This window comes from Scyliorhinus canicula, chromosome 5 (assembly GCF_902713615.1).
Source record: "Scyliorhinus canicula chromosome 5, sScyCan1.1, whole genome shotgun sequence".
In the NCBI taxonomy this organism is placed as follows: Eukaryota; Metazoa; Chordata; class Chondrichthyes; order Carcharhiniformes; family Scyliorhinidae; genus Scyliorhinus; species Scyliorhinus canicula.
This window is the reverse complement of record NC_052150.1, coordinates 188,247,119-188,269,117: the sequence shown is the minus strand read 5'-3', so window position 1 is coordinate 188,269,117 and position 21,999 is coordinate 188,247,119. Positions and strand designations below refer to the sequence as shown.

Here is a 21,999-nt window from a genome sequence, read left to right as displayed (position 1 = left end):
ATACTGGCACTGGAGGGGATGCAGACACTAAGTTGATTCTGGGGTTGAGAGGATTGGCTTATAAGGAGAGACTGAGTAGACTGGGACTATACTTATTGGAATTTAGAAGAATGAGGGTGGATCTTATAGAAACAGAAAATTATGAAGGGAATAGATAAAATAGAAGCTGGGAGGTTGTTTCCACTGTTGGGTGAAACGAGAACTAGGGGGCAAAGCCTCAAAATAAGAGGGAGCGGCTGAGTTGAGGAAGAACTTCTTCACCCAAAGGATTGTGAATCTGTGGAATTCCCTGCCCAGTGAAGCAGTTGAGACTACTTCTTTGAATGTTTTTAAGGCAAAGATAGATAGATTCTTGAACAGTTAAGGAATTAAGGGTTATGGTGAGCGAGTGGGTAAGTGGAGCTGAGTCCACAAAAAGATCAGCCATGATCTTATTGAATGGCGGAGCAAGCTCGAGGGGCCAGATTGTCTACTCCTGCTCCTAGTCCTATGTTCTTATGATTGGCACGCGATACCAGTAGGTTTTTGTTCTTGTTGTTTCCTTTAGCACCTGCTGATAATCTGATGGTATAGTTACTATCACTGCGACTAACTTTTAATTGCAGATATAGAAATTCATTGAATTAAAATTCCATCATCTACTGTGGTGGGATTTGAATTAGTATCCCCAAAGCATTATCAGAACCTGTGGATTTCTAGTCCACTAACAACTGGAGGAAGGCTAATTTCAGTGGGTTGAGGACTGATTTGTCTTGGATTTATCAAAGATTGGCAGACAGAAACGAAATGGCGCGATGGGTTATTATAGCTTGAGCAGTCCAGATTCATTTCACAAGGAAGAAATGGAGAATAACCAAAGCCAGAGCTCCCTAGATGACAAAGCAGTTAAAAAATAGAACGAAGCAAAAAATGCTAGACAGATATCAATTTGATATACAAGTGTAAAACTAGAATCTATAGAGAAGTAAAAAAGGGGCATAAGAGGAGCAAAGCAACAATACAAGAATGGACTGGCAATAATTAACAGTAAAAGAGTTGTTGAACGGCCTCTTAAGGACGTATATATCGGCTATTCAGCTTAACATTGGTAATAGGGAAAATTATGTCCTCCTAAACATCTAGAAACCAAAAATGTAATGATACATAGGCAACATTAATCCCAAGAGAGAATTTATTAGGTGAAATATATCTATATTTCCAAAAGCCTTTGATAATGTAATTGCACAATAAACTAATAAGGCATGCAAAGTAGCAGAATGAATAACTAGCTGACTGCTTAAAAATCAGAAAGCAAGGAGGTTACAGGGTCGCAATGCTCATTGGCAAAAGGTGGGAATTGACGATTAGTGCTCGGTTGTTCACGATTCATAGTAGCAGTTTAGACTTTGGAATCAAACACCATTTAAAATTGCAGGCACAGCAAATTGTGAGGGATAATGAACACTGAGGAGGCTGCAACAGATTGCAAGAAGATATTAATAAACTTATTGGCAAGTGAATTTCACCATAGATACATGTGAGGTATTAAACTTTGAGAAGTAAATGAGAATCAAAGTGAGATATAGGAACAAAGGGATCTGGGAAAACAAATCACTAAAAGTTGTGCCACAGGATAACGAGGCTATAACAATCATAAACAAAGCACCAGAGTTTATTTTCGAGGGATATAATTGAAAAGTAGAGGTGCAATGCTCAACTTGTATTGTACTTTGGTTGGACACCATATTATAAAAATGATATAGAAGCACTAGAGAAGATGCAAAAATGGCTTATAAGGATCTCACCAGAACTGTGACGTTAAACCCATTAGGATGAATGGATGGATGAATAGGCTGCATCTCTCGTGAAAAGAGGAGACTGGGGAGTGACAGCTACAGTAACTGAAAAAAAACTATAGTGTTATAAAGTAAATCAGTACTGTAATACAATACCATAATTTGAAGTTATGATGAGAGAAAGTGGCTTTTCTTTCTCACCAATGGGTTTTATTATTCCAGAGAAAAGTATTTTGTACCTGTGACATTGTAATAGAGTATTTTGTAGCACAATGGTAGACTAAGTAATTCATTATTACAAATCATTAAAAAATTTATAAATTGATAAGACCAAGCTGGGACTAGTTGTTACTTCAGTCATTACTACGGTAGTTATCAATTCTATATTTGTTTATTTGACAACGATCCAAGTTCTCTTTGAATTTTAAAATCAGTATTGCCATAGCAAATTGAGGATATGTCAATAACCAATGCATCTTGATTTTTCCAGTTCAATGCAAAAAAGCACAAGCGCAATTCCTCTGAACATCTCTGTGTTCCACCATCATTGCTTTTGCAGCATCCTGATCAAGTTAGTATTTTAATCTAAATTATCCTGAAGCATACTTTAGTGCAAATATATCTATTAAATTTGTATTAATTATATTTTCTGATGAGTGTTAGTCTTAATGAGTTTGTCAGCTTTTCTATTTGACCTGGCATTTACATTGTGATTGGATAATTTTCATTATGATTTGGTGTGAATGAATTACAGTATTCTGACTTGCAATCATAGAATCATAGTATTTACAGTGCAGAAGGAGGCCATTCGGCCCATCGAGTCTGCACCGGCCCTTACAAAGAGCAACCCACTCAAGCCCACGTGTCTGCCCTATCCCAGCAACCCCCACTTAACCTTTTTGAACACTAAGGGCAATTTAGCATGGCCAATCCACCTAACTCGCACATCTTTGGACTGTGGGAGGAAACCGCAGCACCCGGAGGAAACCCCCACACACACAGGGAGAACGTGCAGACTCCGCACAGACAGTGACCCAGACGGTAATCGAACCTGGGACCCTGGAGCTGTGAAGCAATTGCACTAACTTATGCTACCGTGCTGCCCATTTTTGCAAAAGTATTTCAGTTTGAATTTCTTGCTAGGGAAGGTATTGGCCTACTAAATAATAATTAAGCTACTATTTTTACTATCAATGAAGTAGATGTGTCACTGATATAGCAATTATATAAGTTTGGAGCTGAACATACGAGAGATTGGTAAAGGTAACAGACACGATGCATTTAAAAGCATTTTATTTAAAAAGTGAATTGATGTATATCCCTCCAAATTCAGACCACATTGTGTTGAAACTTCGGGAATTTCAGTAGGTTCTGAGCTGTGATGTAGTTATGGAACATTTGTGTACTATTCCAATGAATTGTGCTGGAGCGTGTAGAAGTTAATCATTGTCCAGGTTCTACTGCATTATGAACAGTACTGAAGTTGCTAACTTATATTTTAGAAGACTTTTTGAAGTGTATTGATTAATTCCTGGTTTAATTACTTTAAAAAAAATAAATTTAGAGTACCCGATTTTTTTCTCTCCAATTCATGGGCAATTTAGCATGGCCAATTCACCTGGCCTGCACATCTTTTCAGGTTGTGGGAGTGAGACTCACGCAGACACAGGGAGAATGTGCAAATTCCACACGGACAGTGACCCGGGGCCGGGATCGAACCTCGATCCTCTGCGCCATGAGGCAGTTGTGCTAATCACTACGGCACCGTGCTGTCCTGGTTGATTTACTAAATAATGATCATGCGTTTTTCTTTTTGTCCACAATAAACATAGTTAAGTAATTTTCAAATTCCAGTGGGACGGGGGGGGGGGGAGAAATCCTATCTAGCTCATTATTCCCACACAATTGCATTATAATTTTGTTTACAGTGATTTGTTCAGAAAATAATTGCACTTAGAATGAATTACATGGTGAATTCGCGTTTTTCCCTGTATTATAATTTTAAGCAATCATACAAGTAAAAATGCTCTGGAATAGAATGTAATGTTTTATGATCCAATTTTCTTTTAACTTTGTAACTTGGGGGCAACTCATGGCACCGAGGTCCCAGATTCGATCCCGGCTCTCGGTCACTGTCCATGTGAAGTTTGCACATTCTCCCCATGTTTGCTTGGGGTTTTCCCCCACAACCCAAAGATGTTCAGGGTAGATGGATTGGCCATGCTAAATTGCACCTTAATTGAAAAAAATTAATTGGGTACTCTAAAATTGTTTTTAAAACTTTATAACTTGCAATTATTGCATCAAAGGACTTGATTGAAATTTGTCTCTCAGATGGTGATCCCTCCCTCTCAATGAGGCCTTCGATCTTAACTATTTATTCCCTGCAGAAGGCATTGCATCAAGAGCATTTCAGTCTTTATCATGTTAGAATTTACTTTCAAAGTAATTGAATTACCATTACTCCAGTTCCCTGTGGCCATTTATTCTGACTGCAACCATGGTACACTACATTCTTGACCTCTTTGTCGTATTTAGCATGGTCAATTACCCCAACTTCTTCCATCATCCCCCTGTGATTCACCTCTGCAGCACTGTCTTCATTGTTTGCATCTCCACCTATCCATTATATTACTTTTTTACCTGCAGTTGCACTGTGTGGGTGCCGTTTATTTTCTTCTCTATTCCAACCATAGTTACGCTGACGCCACCCAGGCTCTACCTCTGCTGCTAACCAAATTATATTACCACCACTTTGGTGTGATTGTCAGCATCAAATAAGGGAAGAGGAGATTTCTCCAATATTATCATCAAGGCCAAAGTCATTCTGTTCCGCTCCAGCTGAAAAGCTTTGAACCAAAATACCTGTTCCATCCCCCTTCTTAGATGTGTGGTAATTCTGAACCCAATGATGTGGACTCTTTGTATCATACTTTGACCCTAAACTAAGCTTCTAATCCCAACATTATCCACCAATGCTGTCGAAACCTTACCCACAAGTTTGGCACTTCCAAGCTTCCGTGCGCCACATCCAATTTCATGCTGCATGAACTACAATTCACGCAATATGGCATGCAAAGTTTTGCTTTTTTATCATTACTGCTGTCAGCAACCTTCAATGTTTTGGTTTAGTCCAATAGCCAAATTTAAAATCCTTTTCACTTGCCTACGTTCCTCCATAGCGTCTTGCTTCCTACTTCCAAAACCACCTTCACCGCACATGTTAAGACATGCTCTTTGTTTGAACAACACAAACACCGCCTCCTATTTTCTCTCCAGTCATTCGTCAGATCTGCAATCGTTGGAACTCTTTACTGGCTGCTTTTTACCTGTCTCCATTCTCTCAAGAAAATCCTTATTTCTTTAGTAAATTCTAGCATGATAAAGATTAAAAGCTAAGCTCAGGGTCAAAGTATGATACAAAGAGTCCACATCATTGGGTTCAGAATTACCACACATCTAAGAAGGGGATGGAACAGGTATTCATCAATTTAGCAAAACGTCTGATAATCTCCCTGAATTTGTTTCCTATCAGTGTTCTGTATCCAAAGATGAGGTGGAATTATGGGGTTACAGGGATAGGGTGGGGGAATAGGAGTATGTAGGGTGCTCTTTCAGAGGGCCAGAGAAGACTTGATGGGCCGAATGGCTGCCTCCTGCACTGTAGGGGTTCTATGATTCATACCTTGTAGATTATGGACAGGCATTTTATACTCAGGTGGTGAGTCATCCATTGTGGAATACTCATCCTCTGATCTCCTATTGGCAGATAGAGTATTTGTTTGGCTGATCCAGTTACAGTTCTGATCAGCAGTGACCCCCAGGATGTTGGAAGATTTGATGATACTAAGCCCACTGAATGTTAAAACAATGAATTGTCTCTTGGAGAAATGCCACAAATGTTACTTGCCTCCTGTCAGCCCATATCTAAATGGTGTCATGGTCTTGCTGAACAAGGGCAGAGTTTGTTCCAGTACCAGACTCAGAGCAATGAGGTTTATTCTTAATTGTCCTTTGTAGTCCAGTGGTCCAGGCTAATGTTCGAGGGACAAAGTTCATATCCTACCATGACAGCTGTTGGAATTTAAATTCCATTACTAAATCCAGAATTGAAAGTTTGTCTCAGTAATAGTGAGGATGAAACTATCATGGATTGTTATAAAAACCCATCTGGTTCAATAATGTCCTTTAGGGACGAAAGTCCTGCAACCTTACTTGGTCTGGCCTACATGTGACTCCAGCAATATGGTTGACTCTTAACTGCCCTCTGAAATGGCCCAGCAAGCCACTCCATTTAAGGAGAATAAGGGATGGGCAACAAATGCTGACCTTGCCAGTGATGCTCATATCCAGTTTTTCCATTCTTTGTGTTTCTCCATCTTCCAAACAGTGTTTAAAGAGCAGACAAAGCAGACGCAATTTTAAAAATCAAAACATAAGGATCTTATCTAGTCCAGGAGAGGCAACGTTCTTGCACCTGAGTAGCCCTTGTTGACAACCTTTGGGAGTGAAGTTCATGGTCTTCAATTGGTCAGCTGTATGTAGAGAGGTAACCGAGACTTAATCCAAACCCTCGATAGTACAAACTGTTGAATAAAAATCACTAAATATCTGAGCACATTGTTGGGGATTATTAGTGACTCTCCCAGTTACTGGATTACATAATGGACCAATAAGGTTTTTAACTTTCTGTTTGGACTTCACTAGTCCCTAATTACTGTCCCAAATTTCTGCAACTTTAATTAACTGAATTTAAATTCCCCAGCTGTCGTGATGGGATTTGAACTTGTATGTCTCTAGATAATTAGTCTCAGTCTCTGGATTGCTACTCCATAAACATATCAACAATGCCAGCATACTTGCTTACATTATCTGCCATTGATAAATAATGCCAAACTAATAATTTAAAACCAGGCCCAATTGTACTAATAGTTAGGGCTCTTAAGTGTGAATAGACACAAAGTTATAAGCATTGTTGTGAAGATTACTTGGGGCTGATTTAGCACAGGGCTAAATCGCTGGCTTTTAAAGCAGACCCAGGCAGGCCAGCAGCGCAGTCCAATTCCCGGACCAGCCTCCCCGAACAGGCGCCGGAATGTGCCAACTAGGGGCTTTTCACAGTAACTTCATTTGAAGCCGACTTGTGACAATAAGCGATTTTCATTTCATTTCATTACTTGACTTATGCTTGACCCTTAGGAAATAAATAAAAAGCAGGATAATGAAATGAAAATCGCTTATTGTCACGAGTAGGCTTCAATGAAGTTACTGTGAAAAGCCACATTCCGGCGCCTTTCCGGGGAGGCTGGTACAGGAATCGAACCGTGCTGCTGGCCTGCTTGGTCTGCTTTAAAAGCCAGCGATTAGCCCAGTGAGCTAAACCAGCCTGACAGTTATTTGAGCATGGCTGGTTGCTGGATTCACTAGATATGGTTCTGTTCGTAAACCATTGTAAAGGATTGTCAATTTAGTTATTTTAGTTCTTTGCTTTGACTAACCTTGGTTTTATCTTTAATGTTAACATATTTCCGTAACGATTATTAAAATTTGCTGTGTACTTAGCAGCCCTTACTGTTAGAATGACTGGATCTTGTTTTAAATTATTAGTTTGACATTAAGAATAATAATCTTTATTGTCACAAGTAGGCTTACATTAACAGTGCAATGAAGCTATTGTGAAAAGCCCCTAGTCACCACATTCTATCGGCTGTTCGGGTACACAGAGGGAGAATTCAGAATGTCCAAATTACCCATCAGCACGTCTTTGGGGACTTGTGGGAGGAAACCGGAGAAAACCCATGCAGATACAGGGAGAACGTGCAGTTTCTGCACAGTGACCCAAGCCGGGAATCGAACCAGGGACCAGGCGCTGTGAAGCAACAGTGCTAACCAACCTGCTACCGTGCTGCCCATTATGAATTAATACTTTTTTATTCATTCATAGGATGTGGGTGTCACCAGCTCGGTCAAGATTATTGCCCATCCCTAATTACCCTTGATACGGTGATGACCTTCTTGAACCACTGCAGTTCATGTAACTGGTAGGCAGCGACGTAGTGGCATTGCCACTGGACTAGTAATCCAGAAACCCAGGTTCAAATCTCACCATGGCAGATGGTGAAATTTCAATTCAATAAAAATCTGGAATTAAAAGTCTTAACGATGACTATGAAACCACTGCCGATTGTTTTTTTAAGTCCATCTGTTTGCTACGTCCTTTAGGGAAGGAAATCAGTCCTTACCTGTATGGCCATCATTGACTCCAGACCTACAGCAATGTATTACATTAATGAGGGAGGAGCTGGCCGGAGTTGATTGGAAAATGAGCCTAGCAAAATTAACCTAGCAAGGAACAGCAATGGCAGGCGTTTTGGGGGGGTTATTCAGGGTGCACAAAAGAAATTCATCCCAAGGAGGAGGAAACATGGTAACGGGAGGACAAGGCATCCATGGCTGACGAAGGAAGTCAAGGACAGCATAAAAGCTAAAGAAAAAGCTTACAAAGTGGCGAGGATGATTGGGAAGCCTTTAAAAGCGAGCAGAGGACAACTAAAAAAGTAGCACGGTGGAGAGAAGATGAAGTATGAGTGCTAGCTAGCTAGTAATATAAACGAAGATAGGAAGAGTTTTTTTTCAATATATAAAAGGTAAGAGAGAGGCAAAAAGAGACATTGGACCACTGGAAAATGTGGCTGGAAAAGTAATAATAGGAAACAAAGAAATGACAGACGAACTGAATAGTTACTTTGCATCAGTCTTCACGGTGGAAGACACCAGTGGGATGCCAGAGCTCCAGGAGAACCAGAGGGTAGAGGTGAGGTGCAGTGACCATTACTAAGGAGAAAGTTCTGGGGAAACTGAAAAGTCTGAAGGTGGATAAACCACATGGACCGGATGGACTACACCCCAGGGTCTAAAAGAGATAGCTCAGGAGATTGTGGAGGCATTGGTGATGATCTTTCCGGTATCACTGGAGGCAGGAAGGGTCCCAGTGGATTGGAAAGTGGCTAATGTAACACCCCTGTTTAAGAAGGGAGGGAGGCAGAAGACGGGAAATTATAGGCCGGTTGCCTGACTTCGGTCATTGGTAAGATTTTAGAGTCCATTATTAAAGATGAGATCGCAGAGTACTTGGAAGTGCATGATAAAATAGGACTGAGTCAGCACGGCTTCGTCAAGAGGAGGTCATGTCTGATAAATCTGTGAGAGTTCTTTGAGGAAGTAACAAGGAAGTTTGACAAAGGAGAACCAGTGGACATGATTTATTTAGATTTCCAGAAGGCCTTTGACAAGTTGCCGCATTGGAGACTGTTAAATAAGTTAAGAGCCCATGGTGTTATGGGTAAGATCCTGGCATGGATAGAGGATTAGCTGACTGACCGAAGGCAGAGAGTGGGGATAAAGGGGTCTTTTTCAGGACGGCAATCGGTGACTAGTACTTCGGGGGTCGGTGCTGGGGCCACAACTTTTCACAATATACATTAATGATCTGGAGGAAGGAACTGAAGGCACTGTTGCTAAGTTTGCAGATGATACAAAGATCTGTAGAGGGGCAGGTAGTATTGAGGAAGCAGATGGGCTGCAGAAGGACTTGGACAGGCTGGGAGAGTGGGCAAAGAAGTGGCAGGTGGAAAAGTGTGAGGTTATGCACTGTGGAAGGAGAAATGGAGGCATCGACTATTTTCTAAATGGGAAGATGCTTGTGAAATCAGAAGCACAAAGGGACTTGTGAGTCCTTGTTCACAATTCTCTTAATGTTAACGTGCAGGTTCAGGCGGCAGTTAGGAAGGCAAATGCAATGTTAGCATTCATGTCGAGAGGCTACAACACAAGATCAGGGTTGTACTTCTGAGGCTGTATAAGGCTTTGGTGAGACCCCATTTGGAGTACTGTGAGCAGTTTTGGGCCCCGTATCTGAGGAAGGATGTTCTGGCCTTGGAAAGGGTCCAGAGGAGGTTCACAAACATGATCTGTGGAATGCAAACTTGTCGTATGAAGAACGATTGAGGATTCTGGGTCTGTACTCGTTGGAGTTTACAAGGATGAGGGGGGATCATATTGAAACTTACAGGATACTGCGTGGCCTAGATAGAATGGACTTGGAGAGGGTGTTTCCACTTTTAGGAAAAACTAGAAGCAGAGGACATAATCTCAGACTAAAGGGACGATCGTTTAAAACCGAGATGAGGAGGAATTTCTTCAGCCAGAGGGTGCCTAATCTGTGGAACTCTTTGCCGCAGAAGACTGTGGAGACCAAATCACTAAGTGTCTTTAAGACAGAGATAGATAGGTTTTTGATCAATAAGAGGATCAGGGATTATGATGAGAATGCAGGAGAATGGGGATGAGAAAAATATCAGCCATGATTGAATGGCGGAGCAGACTCACTGGCCGAGTGACCTAATTCTGCTCCTATGTCGTATGGTTTTATTTGGTTGTCTCTGAAATACCCTCTGTCCAGCAAACCCACTGTTTAAGGGCAATTAGAGATGGGGCAATAAATGCTGGCCCATGCAGCGGCACCCCCATCCCCTGAATGAATAAAAAAAAATCTGCAGTGCTGCTAGGAAGGGAGTTCCAGGATTTTGAAATTTGAAATACCATTGAAATAATGTTTAGTGCTGTTTATGGTTTGATTCTCATGCTCTTTCTTAAGCCAGTTACAATGTTACAACATTTTCTGTCTTTTTAGGAGCCGAGAACTAGTCCAAAGTTAACCCACAACAACAACAATGAGCCACCCTCATCACCAAAGTATTCACAGTCTTCACCGACTGTAAGTATATGTCCAGTAGCAAAAAAAGTCTATCTATTAAAATCAGTTTAAATGTCAGTTGAAAGAATTAATTATATTTCTAGTGAATGGCAATGAATTGACCTAATTACACATTATTTAATCATTCCATTGCCTATTGTGTCATGCAATGCAAAACAAATTTGGTTTCTTTCACTAAATTTGCAGGTTTCAGAAAAATATGGATTACTTTATGCAACAAAGATCACTGAAAATGGCAAAAAAGTTAGGTGAGTATATAAGACACAGGGAACTTGTTTGAAATAGTTTCGTATTTTCCACTAAAATGGTAAACATGGGGCGAAATTCTCCGACCCCCAGCAGGGTCGGAGAATCGCCTGGGGCCGCCGAAAATCCGGCCCCCACCGTGGCAGAGATTCTCCGCCACCCGGGAAGTGGCGGTGGTGGGAATCTCGCCACTCCGACCGGCGAGGCCCCTGCGGTGATTCTCTGGCCCGGATGGGCCGAAGGCCCGCCGCTGGGAGGCCTCTCCTGCCGCCGAGGTTTGAACCACCTCTGTAACGGCGAGATCAGCGGCGCGAGCGGGCCCCCGGCGTCCTGGGGGGGGGGGGGCGATCGGACCCCAGGGGGGTGCCCCCACGGTGGCCAGGCCCACGATCGGGGCCCCCCGCTCAGACTCCGGGCCAGCGCCCTGGGTGCACTATTTCTCTTCCACGGCCTTGCCATGGCTGAAGCGGAAGGGCCACCCATATCGCGCATGCGCCGGTGGTGACGCAGCTGGCCGCTGACGTCACCGCCGGCGCATGCGCCAACCGGCGAAAGCCTTTCGGCCAGCCCCGCTGCCGGGGGCGCCGGTTTTTTGCGCCAGTCTTCTGGTGCCAACCGCTCCGACACGGGGCTGGCTCCCAAAGGTGGGGAGAATTCCCCACCTTTGGGGAGGCCCGACCCCTGAGTGGTTGGCGCCACTCCCCTACGCCGGGACCCTCCGTCACGCCGGGTAGGGGAGAATCCCGCCCCTGATATGTTAAATGAAAAACTGATTAAGCACTAGTTATAAATGGAGAATAGTATGTTTTCAATTTGTTACCTGTCTCAACCAGCCAATTTTCAATTATAACGTTTTAATTAATGGTCTATTTACCACTTTCTAGCAAGGTGATATTGAAAATATATACCTCAATGCAATTTCAACTAAATAGTACAATTTTAATCGGGTTGCAAAACAAGAGGCACATGTTTAAAATAAGCATATGGGATCCTTGGCTTTGTAAACAATGGCATTGGAAAGAATTTGAACTCCAAAGGATGCTTGAGAAGCTTAAAAGAAAATCATTTATATTGTCAAACTCACCTTCAACCCATCCATTTTCAGCTTTATTGGAGGTGAGGCAAAGGTGACTAAACAGCTCTGAACAAAAGCCTTTATGAGGTTGTGAGCCTCCCTTTTAATAGGATTTTTATTTAAGGACCTTGTTTCCTAGAAGGTATACAGCACTGCGTATGGACCAAATGAGTGTTTCCTCTAGCTCAGATCACGTGATTTACTTCCACCCACCTGTCAATCAACCTAACTGAAGGTAGCAGAGGGCAGTAAACCTGCTGGAAAAGATTTAAAAGACATCCTCCGGTTAATTTCAACAAACTATCCAGGAAACCCAAACCTAGTTTTTTCTCATTCTCTCTATCCACTCCCAGATTTTGATTCAACAGACAGACGTGCAAATTCAAGGTTGTTCATGGAGCCCAAAGCAGAAGGGGATAGTGATGTGCATGCAGCTGCAGTGATAACAGAATGTTGGGTATATATAGGGGTGACAAGTTCAGACTATAGCCTGGGTGGCTGAAGTTGCTGATGCTGGGTCTATCACCAAGGGAAGGTGGGATCAAGGACAAGAGAAAGATTGAAATATAATGCCCAAGAGCTTGAGAATTGTCATGGCAATTGTGTATCACACTATTCTTGATGTGGAGATGCCGGTGTTAGACTGGGGTGGGCACAGTAAGAAGTCTTACAACACCAGGTTAAAGTCCACAGGTTTGTTTCGAGTGATTCCAAACAAACCTGTTGGACGTCAACCTGGTGTTGTAAGACTTATGTGTACACTTTCTTGATGAAACCAAGCTGTCATTTTCAGTTAAATAATTAAATCTGAAATGGGGCAGGTGTGATTTAATCACAAGGATTGTGCTCTCAGTTTCTGAAACATGACTGAAAAGACACTAGCATCACATAATTGTAGGCTCAACATTATAATTATGGAAAGAGTTGAATAGTTTTATATTAGAAATTTAAATATTACAACTATTTGAAGATGAATAAAAATGATTATTCACTATATTTGATGTCATTAGTTTAGTAATTATTAATTTGATTCTGTGTAAACTTGCAACTCATAAAATTAATGTACGTTAGTATATCTAATTCAAAGAAAGTTATTAAAGTTGTGCTTTGAATATTTATATTTGAAATTAATACTATTAACTGTATTTTGTCAGAATAATTCTGTCTTTTATAATGGGTATCTTTTAATCAATTTACCTAATAGGAAAAATTGGACATCATCTTGGACAGTCTTGCAAGGGTCATCTCTGCTATTTGCCAAAAATCAAGGCAGTGGAAGTGGCTGGGTAATAAATGTTTCTATCATGTTTTATAATGTAGTACATACACTTTGTCCTGCCACTACAGTAATAATGCTTGGAGTAATTTACTGCGGTGTTTATGAACTGTTCAGATCACAGCCCAATACCATAATGAAGGAATGCAATATTAATGCATTATACTATAAACACATTAGACTGTGCTCAACTGCAGATTGTTGAAAATCACAATAAACTAGTAAATGCAAATAACTACGTCTAACATTTAAATGTATATTTATTTTTGACCGTTTGTTGCATAATGTAAGCAGTTACATTGGTATATTATATTGTAATTTTAATTTATACATTTTTTAAAGAATCTTTTTAAAATATGTTACTCCTGATGCAATGACCAATTTGTTAAAAGATGGATGTTAAGTTTTCATTCCTTTGGATTGTGCCCAATGGGCTCAGTAGTAATAATTATTTGCAGTTACCTATTGTTTTCTGGAATTTTCATTCACGCTCCTAAAATATGCATTGTTATGCGGTATTTTTACAAGGAAATTAAATTTAGTATTGTTTTACCTTTATGTATGTAATTCGAATTAAGAAGGTCGTCAAGATGCCAGTCAGAAATTTAGTTTCAAATTATAAATGGTAATCATCATTTCATTTTAGTTGTAACTGGTACCCGCATTGAACTATTGCTGGTCTTTTGTGTTGCCACACCAGTGAGGAGGGTTATTTATTTTGGTAAGTGATGTCTTATTGTGCAGTTAAGGGCTTGATTGCATTCCTTTTGTATGCTTATTATACTTCATTTACTTTGGTGCAGGGAAGAAGTGAAGGTGGAAAATAATGCAAAAGAATGCTAATCTTTAATAATAAGAAAGTGATGTATATTTTACTATCTCAGACCTATTGGTGCAAATGGCACACCTCACATTTAGCAAATATTCTGTTTACTGAATTATATGTTTGAACATGTAAAGTTACTCTTAATATGTATTTTTAATGATCAGTATTGGACCAACAATCAATCAATACCATCACAAAACATATTGACAGGCATTCATAGTATTGCTGCTTGTGGGATGTGGCTGGCACAATGCTTGTGTAATGATAGTCATTGTATTTCAAAGATACCTCATTGTGTAATGGTTTGAAATGGTTTAAAGACAAAATGCACTCTAAAATTGGTATATTTTCAAAGATGAGTAGTGTGGTTATGTCACCAATATACTTGTGTTTTTAAAAAATGTTACCCTGTCTCATCGTGTTACGAAGAAATTCAACTTACTCCGATCAGCTGTAAAATCTAGAATGTGAAATATTGAAGAAAATTATTCTTAACACGTATAAATAAGCATAAAGATGCCAGGTTTATTTTGAAGTGGTCGCAGCTAATTTTTCTCCTTTGATGTTCTCCAGAGGTTTGGAATTATTTTCTTTGAAATTGCTTTTTAAATTTTAAATGAAACTATTTGCAGACTTAGGATAACAGCACTAGCTCCAGAAAACAAAAAATGCAAGAAGGATTCCCTGAGCTTTTATTACCAGAATTGTGCATAATTTTTTTTGCTCTGAGATAACAACATCCAGGATTCCACCAAGGAGGCCCTGTAATATATCCATACCTTCCAAACCTGGAAATCTCTGTCTCCAGAATTACTTTCTCTTTTAACATGTGCGAAAATAATTGAGTAACCACTTTTATGATCCCACTGCCACTTCTCCGGATTTGAAATCAATAAAGTCACATTGTTTTGTACGCTTGCATGAAAAAATAGTGTTTTATCCATGTGGAGTTTTAAATAGTGTTTGTTTTTTCAGATTGGCAGGAAGTGGATAATTTTGTGCCCCAGGCTTCTCTGCTGGGGTGACTTCTGTTTCCATTTACATAAAAGATTTGCAGAAAACAAATGATCTTGGTTTAGTCATGATACCAAAATAGGGTGTCGTGACAAACTAAGAAAAAATGCAGAAGTTGGGAGTTGCATTTTAACACAGAAAAATATGAAGCTTAAGTTTCTGGATAATACTCTATATTAAGCAATTATCCCTAAATGGTAAAACCCAACAGGTTACAGGATCTGAAATCCAGGGAGGCAGAAATGTGAAAATTAAATGAAAATCGCTTATTGTCACGAGTAAGCTTCAATGAAGTTACTGTGAAAAGCCCCTAGTCGCCACATCCGGCGCCTGTTCGGGCAGGCTGTTACGGGAATCGAACCGTGCTGCTGGCCTGCTTGGTCTGCTTTCAAAGCCAGCGATTTAGCTCTGTGCTAAACAGCCCCTAATGTAGGTGGGAATGCAAGACCATAGCAAGCCTTAAAGATTTTGAGTGTTGGACATAGCAACATAGATATTACATAGAATGTACAACACAGAAACAGTCAATTATGCCCAACTCGTCTGTGCTATTGTTTATGTTCCTGACAAGCCTCCCCCCCACCCCTACTTAATTTAACCCGAAGAGCATATCCTTTGATTTGATTTGTTTTATTGTCACGTGTACCGAAGTACAGTGAAAAGTATTGTAATGTGTACAGTCCAGACAGATCATTCCATACATTAAAAAACATAGGACATACATAAATACACAATGGAAATACATGGGCACAGGCATCGGGTGAAGCATACGGAGTGTAGTACTACTCAGTAGAGAAGAGGTCAGTTCAGTCCACAAGGGGGTCCTTCAGGAGTCTGGTAACAGCAGGGAAGAAGCTGTTTTTGAATCTCTTGGTGCACGTTCTCAGACCGTTGTATCTCCTGCCAGATGGAAGAGGTTGGAAGAGAGAATAACCCGGGTGGGAGGGGTCTTTGATTATGCTACCTGCTTTCCCAAGGCAGCGGGAGATGTAGACAGAGTCAGTGGATGGAGGCGCTTTTGTGTGATGGACTGGGCTGTGTTCATGACTCTTGTCTGATTTGTTTCTTCCCTTTATTTATCTTGTTGCCGCTTAAGTGCACCTGTGCTGTTCATTTTAACTACTCCATATGTAGACAAGTTCCACATTCTAACCATTTTTGATTAGAGATTTCTCATTATTCCTTGTGATGTGTTAGTGACTATCTGATGATATTCATGTCTTCTTGCCCACAAGAAGAAACATATTTTCTACATTTACTGTAATAAAACCCTTTCATTGTTTTAATTTAAGACCCCTACGAGGTCATCCCTCAGCCTTCTCTTTTCTAGAAAAAGAGACCCAACCTGTTCAGCCTTTTCTGATAGTTATAACCCCTCAGTTTTAGTATAAACCTTGTAAATCATTTTTTATACCTTCTCTAGTGCTGCCAAAAACTTTTGATATGGAAACCAAAGGTATGCACGTTTACTCAGAGTAGTTTAAGTAAGGTTCTGTATATTTTTAACACATCCTTTTGGTTTTTCAATTAGAACAAGGAACTGATATTTGTACAAAGCAGTGTTAAGAGCACAGTTCAACTACTTGCTGTTTTGAGTATTAGAATATTAAATCTATGAAACAATACAATGAAATTCACTAATGAGTACCAGGACAGTTTAGAGAAATGAGAGAAGACTTGAAATATTGAAATTATAATTTTTTCATGAAAATCAACAAATTTCTGAGATTTGTTTAAGGTTATCAAAATTGCCTACTGTTGAGTTTAACCATACTTCAATGTTAATTGTGGCCACTTTCACCCAAGATGGCCTCTTGCCTGAGATTTGTATCTCGTATAAGAAGAAATTGTTTCCAAAATATTACTGAATGATGGTGGCATTGAAATTCAGTTTGTCTCATATTACTTTTATATAGACTTGTTATTGGCATAGGAATATTGTACAGTGTCAGGTGCCTGAAGCGACACACTCTTCACTGAAGAGAATGTTGGTGTGCAGTCGTGAATTCACGATCATCAACTGGCACAAATGCCAATATTGCCCAATAAATGCACCGAGATCATGCTCTTACTCATCTGAAACAACAAGTGTCAGCAACAATGATGGACCCAGTCCTGGAGATATTTAAATTCCAGCCAAAAGGTTTGAGCTGATGTGCTTATTACTTGCTTGTATTCCAGGTTGGTTCAATTATTGTAATGAGTTGCTGGAGAATTGTGAAGGTTTCTGCTGACCACAGGCTGAGAGAATTGCATAGCCTTTGATATGTATGGCGGCAGAATGAAAGATCAATTGCTCTGCAACATGAACAAAGCCATCAAAGGAGAAGAGAAAGAGGGGGGCCTCAGACAGGCAGGAGGGAAAGAAAGATTTTTCTGAGACGGTCATAACTAAAGAGGGATTCCATGTGCGTACATTGGGATAAGCAAGGAGCAGTTCATCAAGGCTTCATTTTACAAAGAAGGTAGTTGTGTCACCTCCTTCACAAAGACCTGGCCTTCCCAGAAGCAGTGAAGGCCACCATTGTTTCCTTCTGTACAGCCAATTCCTTTCAGTCAGCAGCTGGCAACATTAGCAAGATCTCCGGTTGACATCCATCAAATTATCCAGGAGGTGACCAAGGCAATCTATAAGAGAAGAGGAGATTTAATTTTCTTTCCCCTGAGGAAAGAAGACCACGTTGAAGGCAAGTGGATTGTGAGCTACTTGATGGTGCAGGTGGCACATTCATGGCTGTTGTTTCCATTTGTGAGTAACCATTTCCCTGGAAGCAATAAGTGTTTCATCCTTCAACAATCAGCGCTACTGATGGAGTTGGGGTCTGCAAGTCAACCAACAAGATTTCTACCAGAGACGGGGGAATATCCCCTCAATACATAGCTCCTGACCCCCTTCCACCATCCCAACATGCAGGCCAGAAGGCCTTCACTGAGAGCCAGTGTATCCGCACCTAACACTGTAGAACAAACCATCAGTCTGCTGAAGCAGAGACATGGCTGCCAAGATCATTCACTGAGATCTCTGCATTACACATCCAGAGGGCCTCTGTTTGTAGTAGTGCCTTCCATGTTCCCGAATGATGCTTTTATGAGACACCAGCCACTAACTCCTGAGATCCTTGGGAGGGAAGAGGAAGTAAAGGAGGAGGAGCAGGAATAGAAAAGACTACATGTCTCGGCTGCAACGAGACATAATGAAAGGTAATGCATGGTGAGGTTTTGTTTCAGTTTAAAAAAAAATCTTTTATTCACCTCATTTTCATCAATAAACAACCAAGGACAAAACACACCAAACAAATACAATAACAATCCCCCACACACAAACCGTACCGCGGTCAATATACAGATCAAAACATCCACCGGTACATTCGAGGTTAAAAAAAACACAAATTACAATCAATCCATTAACAGTGTAACCAAAGACAACAATGCTGCCAACACACCCCCCCCCCCTTTAATGTTCAACGGCAATCAATTCTCGTAAGTGCATAATAAACAGTCCCCAAAAATTGTGAAACCCTTCCTTCAGCTGAGACTTCACCTTCCCGAAAGTCAAAAGAAATTTAAATAGGTCCCCCCGCCAAGCCGAGGCACAGGATGGAAAAGCTAACCTCCACCCCGCCGAAACAGGCTTCATGGGGTCCTTGTTCCAAGTTCACAACCACTAGCCCCAAGATGACCCTGAAATCCTCCCTCCAACAAACCCCTCACATTCTACGTAACTATCCTAACCAGGGGTCTTTCAATCCATCCCCTCCCTCCCTCACCTCCCCTCCCCTCCTGTCCACCATCCTCATAACTTCAGGCCCAACCCACTGGGCTTTGCCCACCCCGTGCCATTGTTACCATCGAGGCCCCCCCCCCACCTCACCAATATTGGTCCCCTCCCCCAACTTTTCACACTTCCTAGGCACATCGAACCCTGTTCTACCAGACCCTGATGAGTGCAACCCATCCCCAACCACACACCTGTTCACTGGCCAGCTTGAGCTAGTCAGTGTGGAGACCATTGCCCAGGCCTCACACCCCTCCAATCCCCTCCCCTCTGCCGGTCCAGGAAACAAAGAAATCCCCTTCAACACACAACCGCAGTGTAAACACACAAACCCCCAAAGAACCATCATTGCAAAAGAAATTCTCAACTCTTAACCTTGTCCATACGGGCAACTTTAACTCATTTAGCACATATAAAATGCAATGGAAAATAGAGCTACCCTCCTCCACCCCCCATGCCCTCAGTCCAAGTCCAATCCTCAGTCCCATTTCACACTTCTGCCCCGGCCCTTCTGCCGTCACAAACGCCTCCGCCGCTTCCACCGTCTCGAAAGAAATGTCTTTGGAGTTGTAGGTCACCCTCAACTTAGCTGGATATACTACGCCGAACCACACCCTGCTGTTATACAGTGCCGTCTTCACTCGGCCGAAGGCGTCTCGCCAACTCCACCGTGAGGTCCTGGTATATACGTATACCAGCTCGAGCCCACTGCACCCCCCACTTCTGCTTTGCCCAACTCAGGACCTTCTCCTTCACGCGGTACCTACGGAAACAAATAATCACTGCTCTTGGCGGCTCATTCGCCTTTGGTTTAGGCCTCCACGCCCTATGACCCCAATCCAGTCTTCCTCCTCCGCCAACATCTTGCTTAAATACGCCATCAGCCTCGGGCCCTCCATCCCTTCGGGCAGGCCCACGATCCTCAGATTTTGCCACCTAGATCTGTTTTCCAGGTCCTCCACTTTGGCTTGCAGACCCTTGTTGGCCTCCACCATCCTCTGCAGCTCCTCACCCATTGAGGTAAGTTGATCATTGTGTTGCGACAATGCCTCTTCCACTCCCTTCAGTTTGTCATCCTGCTGCTGCACCTCGGCCAATGTCCTCGACACCACCACCTTCACCGGGGCAATCGCCTCCTCCACCAGCACCTTCAATGCTGCCATCATATCCTTCCTCATCACCTCCATATGCTTTGCGAACTGTTTTTCAAGTTCCACAACCATCACCTCTGTTACCTTTTCGGCCGTGAGCAGTGCGGCCCTGCCCAGCGACCCAGCCTCCGCCATCCTTCCAGTTGCCTAGCTGACCCTTCCGCTCGATGGCGGACCTTCATTCACCCCCTTCTGCACGCTTTGGGTTTTGGACATCTTTCTTATGTCTTCCTGCACTTATTAACAAAAAATTGCCCCAGGGACCTGGCATTAAATTCTAAAAAATCAAGCCTCGAGCAGGAGCCATCCAACGTGCGACCTCTTGCATGCCACCACCGGAAGTCGAGGTTTTGTTTCAGTTAAAGGAACTTCACCCCCAAAGATAGACCCACCATCATTTTACAATATATTTTATTTCCCAGGGTTCATATGAGGGGAGATAGGGTGGAGTGTTATTTCAGAGGGTAAGTGCAGACATGGTGGGCCTAATGGCCTCCTGCACTGTAGGGATTCTATGACTCTACTACTGTCTACCCGAAGCCTACCTTCACTGGTCAGTATACACGTTGGGATTCCTACAGTTCCACATGCTATAAGATTGCTTTTATTGCCAACCTCATAATAGGGCCCAAGCCATTTGCTCACCGTGCAAGCTTGTTGCTGAAATAGGCTGCAATAAAACCATTCTGAGGGATAATGGCTACCCTGATCAGATCATCGCTCGCTGTATATCGTGCAGGCACTCTGGAAGGGGGAGGTGTCAAAGATTTGAGTAACTGGTGAACACTTGTTACATTGCAGTAGCAACGCGAACGGAATTCTCCTTTAACACGATGCTGCCATCGGGCCAAAAAGATATTCTGCCTATCACACAAATGAACAATGTGGTATGTGAATATCAGTGCCGGTGTGATGCCAGGTATATAGACTGTAACTCCCAATGATTGACAGAGTACAGGCAAAGTTGACCTTACCCAACCAGCCCATGCTTTCAAAACGCATAACACAATGTCCAACAGTAGATGTGATTCCATAATGACCCTCTTATGAACTGATCTGATCTCTTCACACATCTCTACTGAATAGTACTGCACTTCTGTATGCTTCACACGGTGCTTGTGTCTATATTTACATTGTATAGTTATGTATGGCCTATGGTTTTTTTTTCATGTATGGGATGATCTGTCAGGACTGAATACTTTTCTCTGTACCCCGGTACATGTGACAATAAATAAATCCAATCCAAGTCAAAATGCAAATTTTAAAATTGGTACCCTAGCTTTAAATGGTTTCAGATCAGGTAACTTGGAGATTTCCTGGTGCTAATTTTGTCAGGTGCTTTGTGAATGGTGGCTGTGCATGTAGTGAAAACTTCTGATTCACATCGTCAATTTTCAAGTATATTCATGGCCTTTCTTTTGCCTCATCCTATCTCTGTAATATCCTTCATTCATGAAACTCCACCCAAATCCATGTCACTACTTCTGTGACTCTGCATCTACTCCTTCCATTACTGCATCATTTGGACTATTCCTTTAACCGCTTAAGGTCCATACTCGGGAATCTCCTTCTTAAACCCCTTGCACTGTCTACCTCCTTCTCCTCCTTTAAGGCCACCTTAAAACCCACCTCTTTGAGCAGCCTATTGCTCAGCCTTCTCAACTATTCGAAGTGAAGTGCCTTGGGATGTTTTTTTCCATTATAGGCTTCATATACATGGAAGTTATTATTAGCAGTTTCTTATAAGAGTGGCATGGTGGCACAGTGGTTAGCCCTGCAGCCGCACAGCGCCAGGGACCCAGGTTCAATTCCGGACTCTGCTGTTCTGGTTTCCTTCCACAGTACAAAAATGTGCAGGTTAGGTGGATTGGCCATGCTAAATTGCTCCTTTGTGTCCAAAAAGTTAGGAGTGGTTACTGGGTTACGGGGATAGGGTGGGGACTTGGGCTAGATAGGTTGCTCTTTCCAAAGATTGGTGCAAACTCAATGGGCCGAATGGCCTCTTTCTGTACTGTAGGGATTCTATGATTATATGGTTTGGATTAGTTCGTTCATAATCAAACTAACCAACATGGGTGCAGCTCA

At 41.8% G+C, this 21,999-nt stretch overlaps 1 protein-coding gene across 4 annotated transcripts in view; it reads left to right on the top strand.

Annotated features, from left to right (window-relative positions):
* Positions 1-21,999, top strand: part of arhgap12b (Rho GTPase activating protein 12b) — a 297,001-nt gene that overhangs the window by 209,484 nt on the left and 65,518 nt on the right. For all 4 annotated transcript variants that reach the window (XM_038798268.1, XM_038798267.1, XM_038798265.1 and 1 more), the window contains 4 exons: positions 2,266-2,346; positions 10,468-10,551; positions 10,738-10,799; positions 13,077-13,158. In XM_038798268.1, coding sequence (XP_038654196.1) covers positions 2,266-2,346; positions 10,468-10,551; positions 10,738-10,799; positions 13,077-13,158 — 309 coding nt within the window. The remainder of the gene's footprint in view (positions 1-2,265; positions 2,347-10,467; positions 10,552-10,737; positions 10,800-13,076; positions 13,159-21,999) is intronic.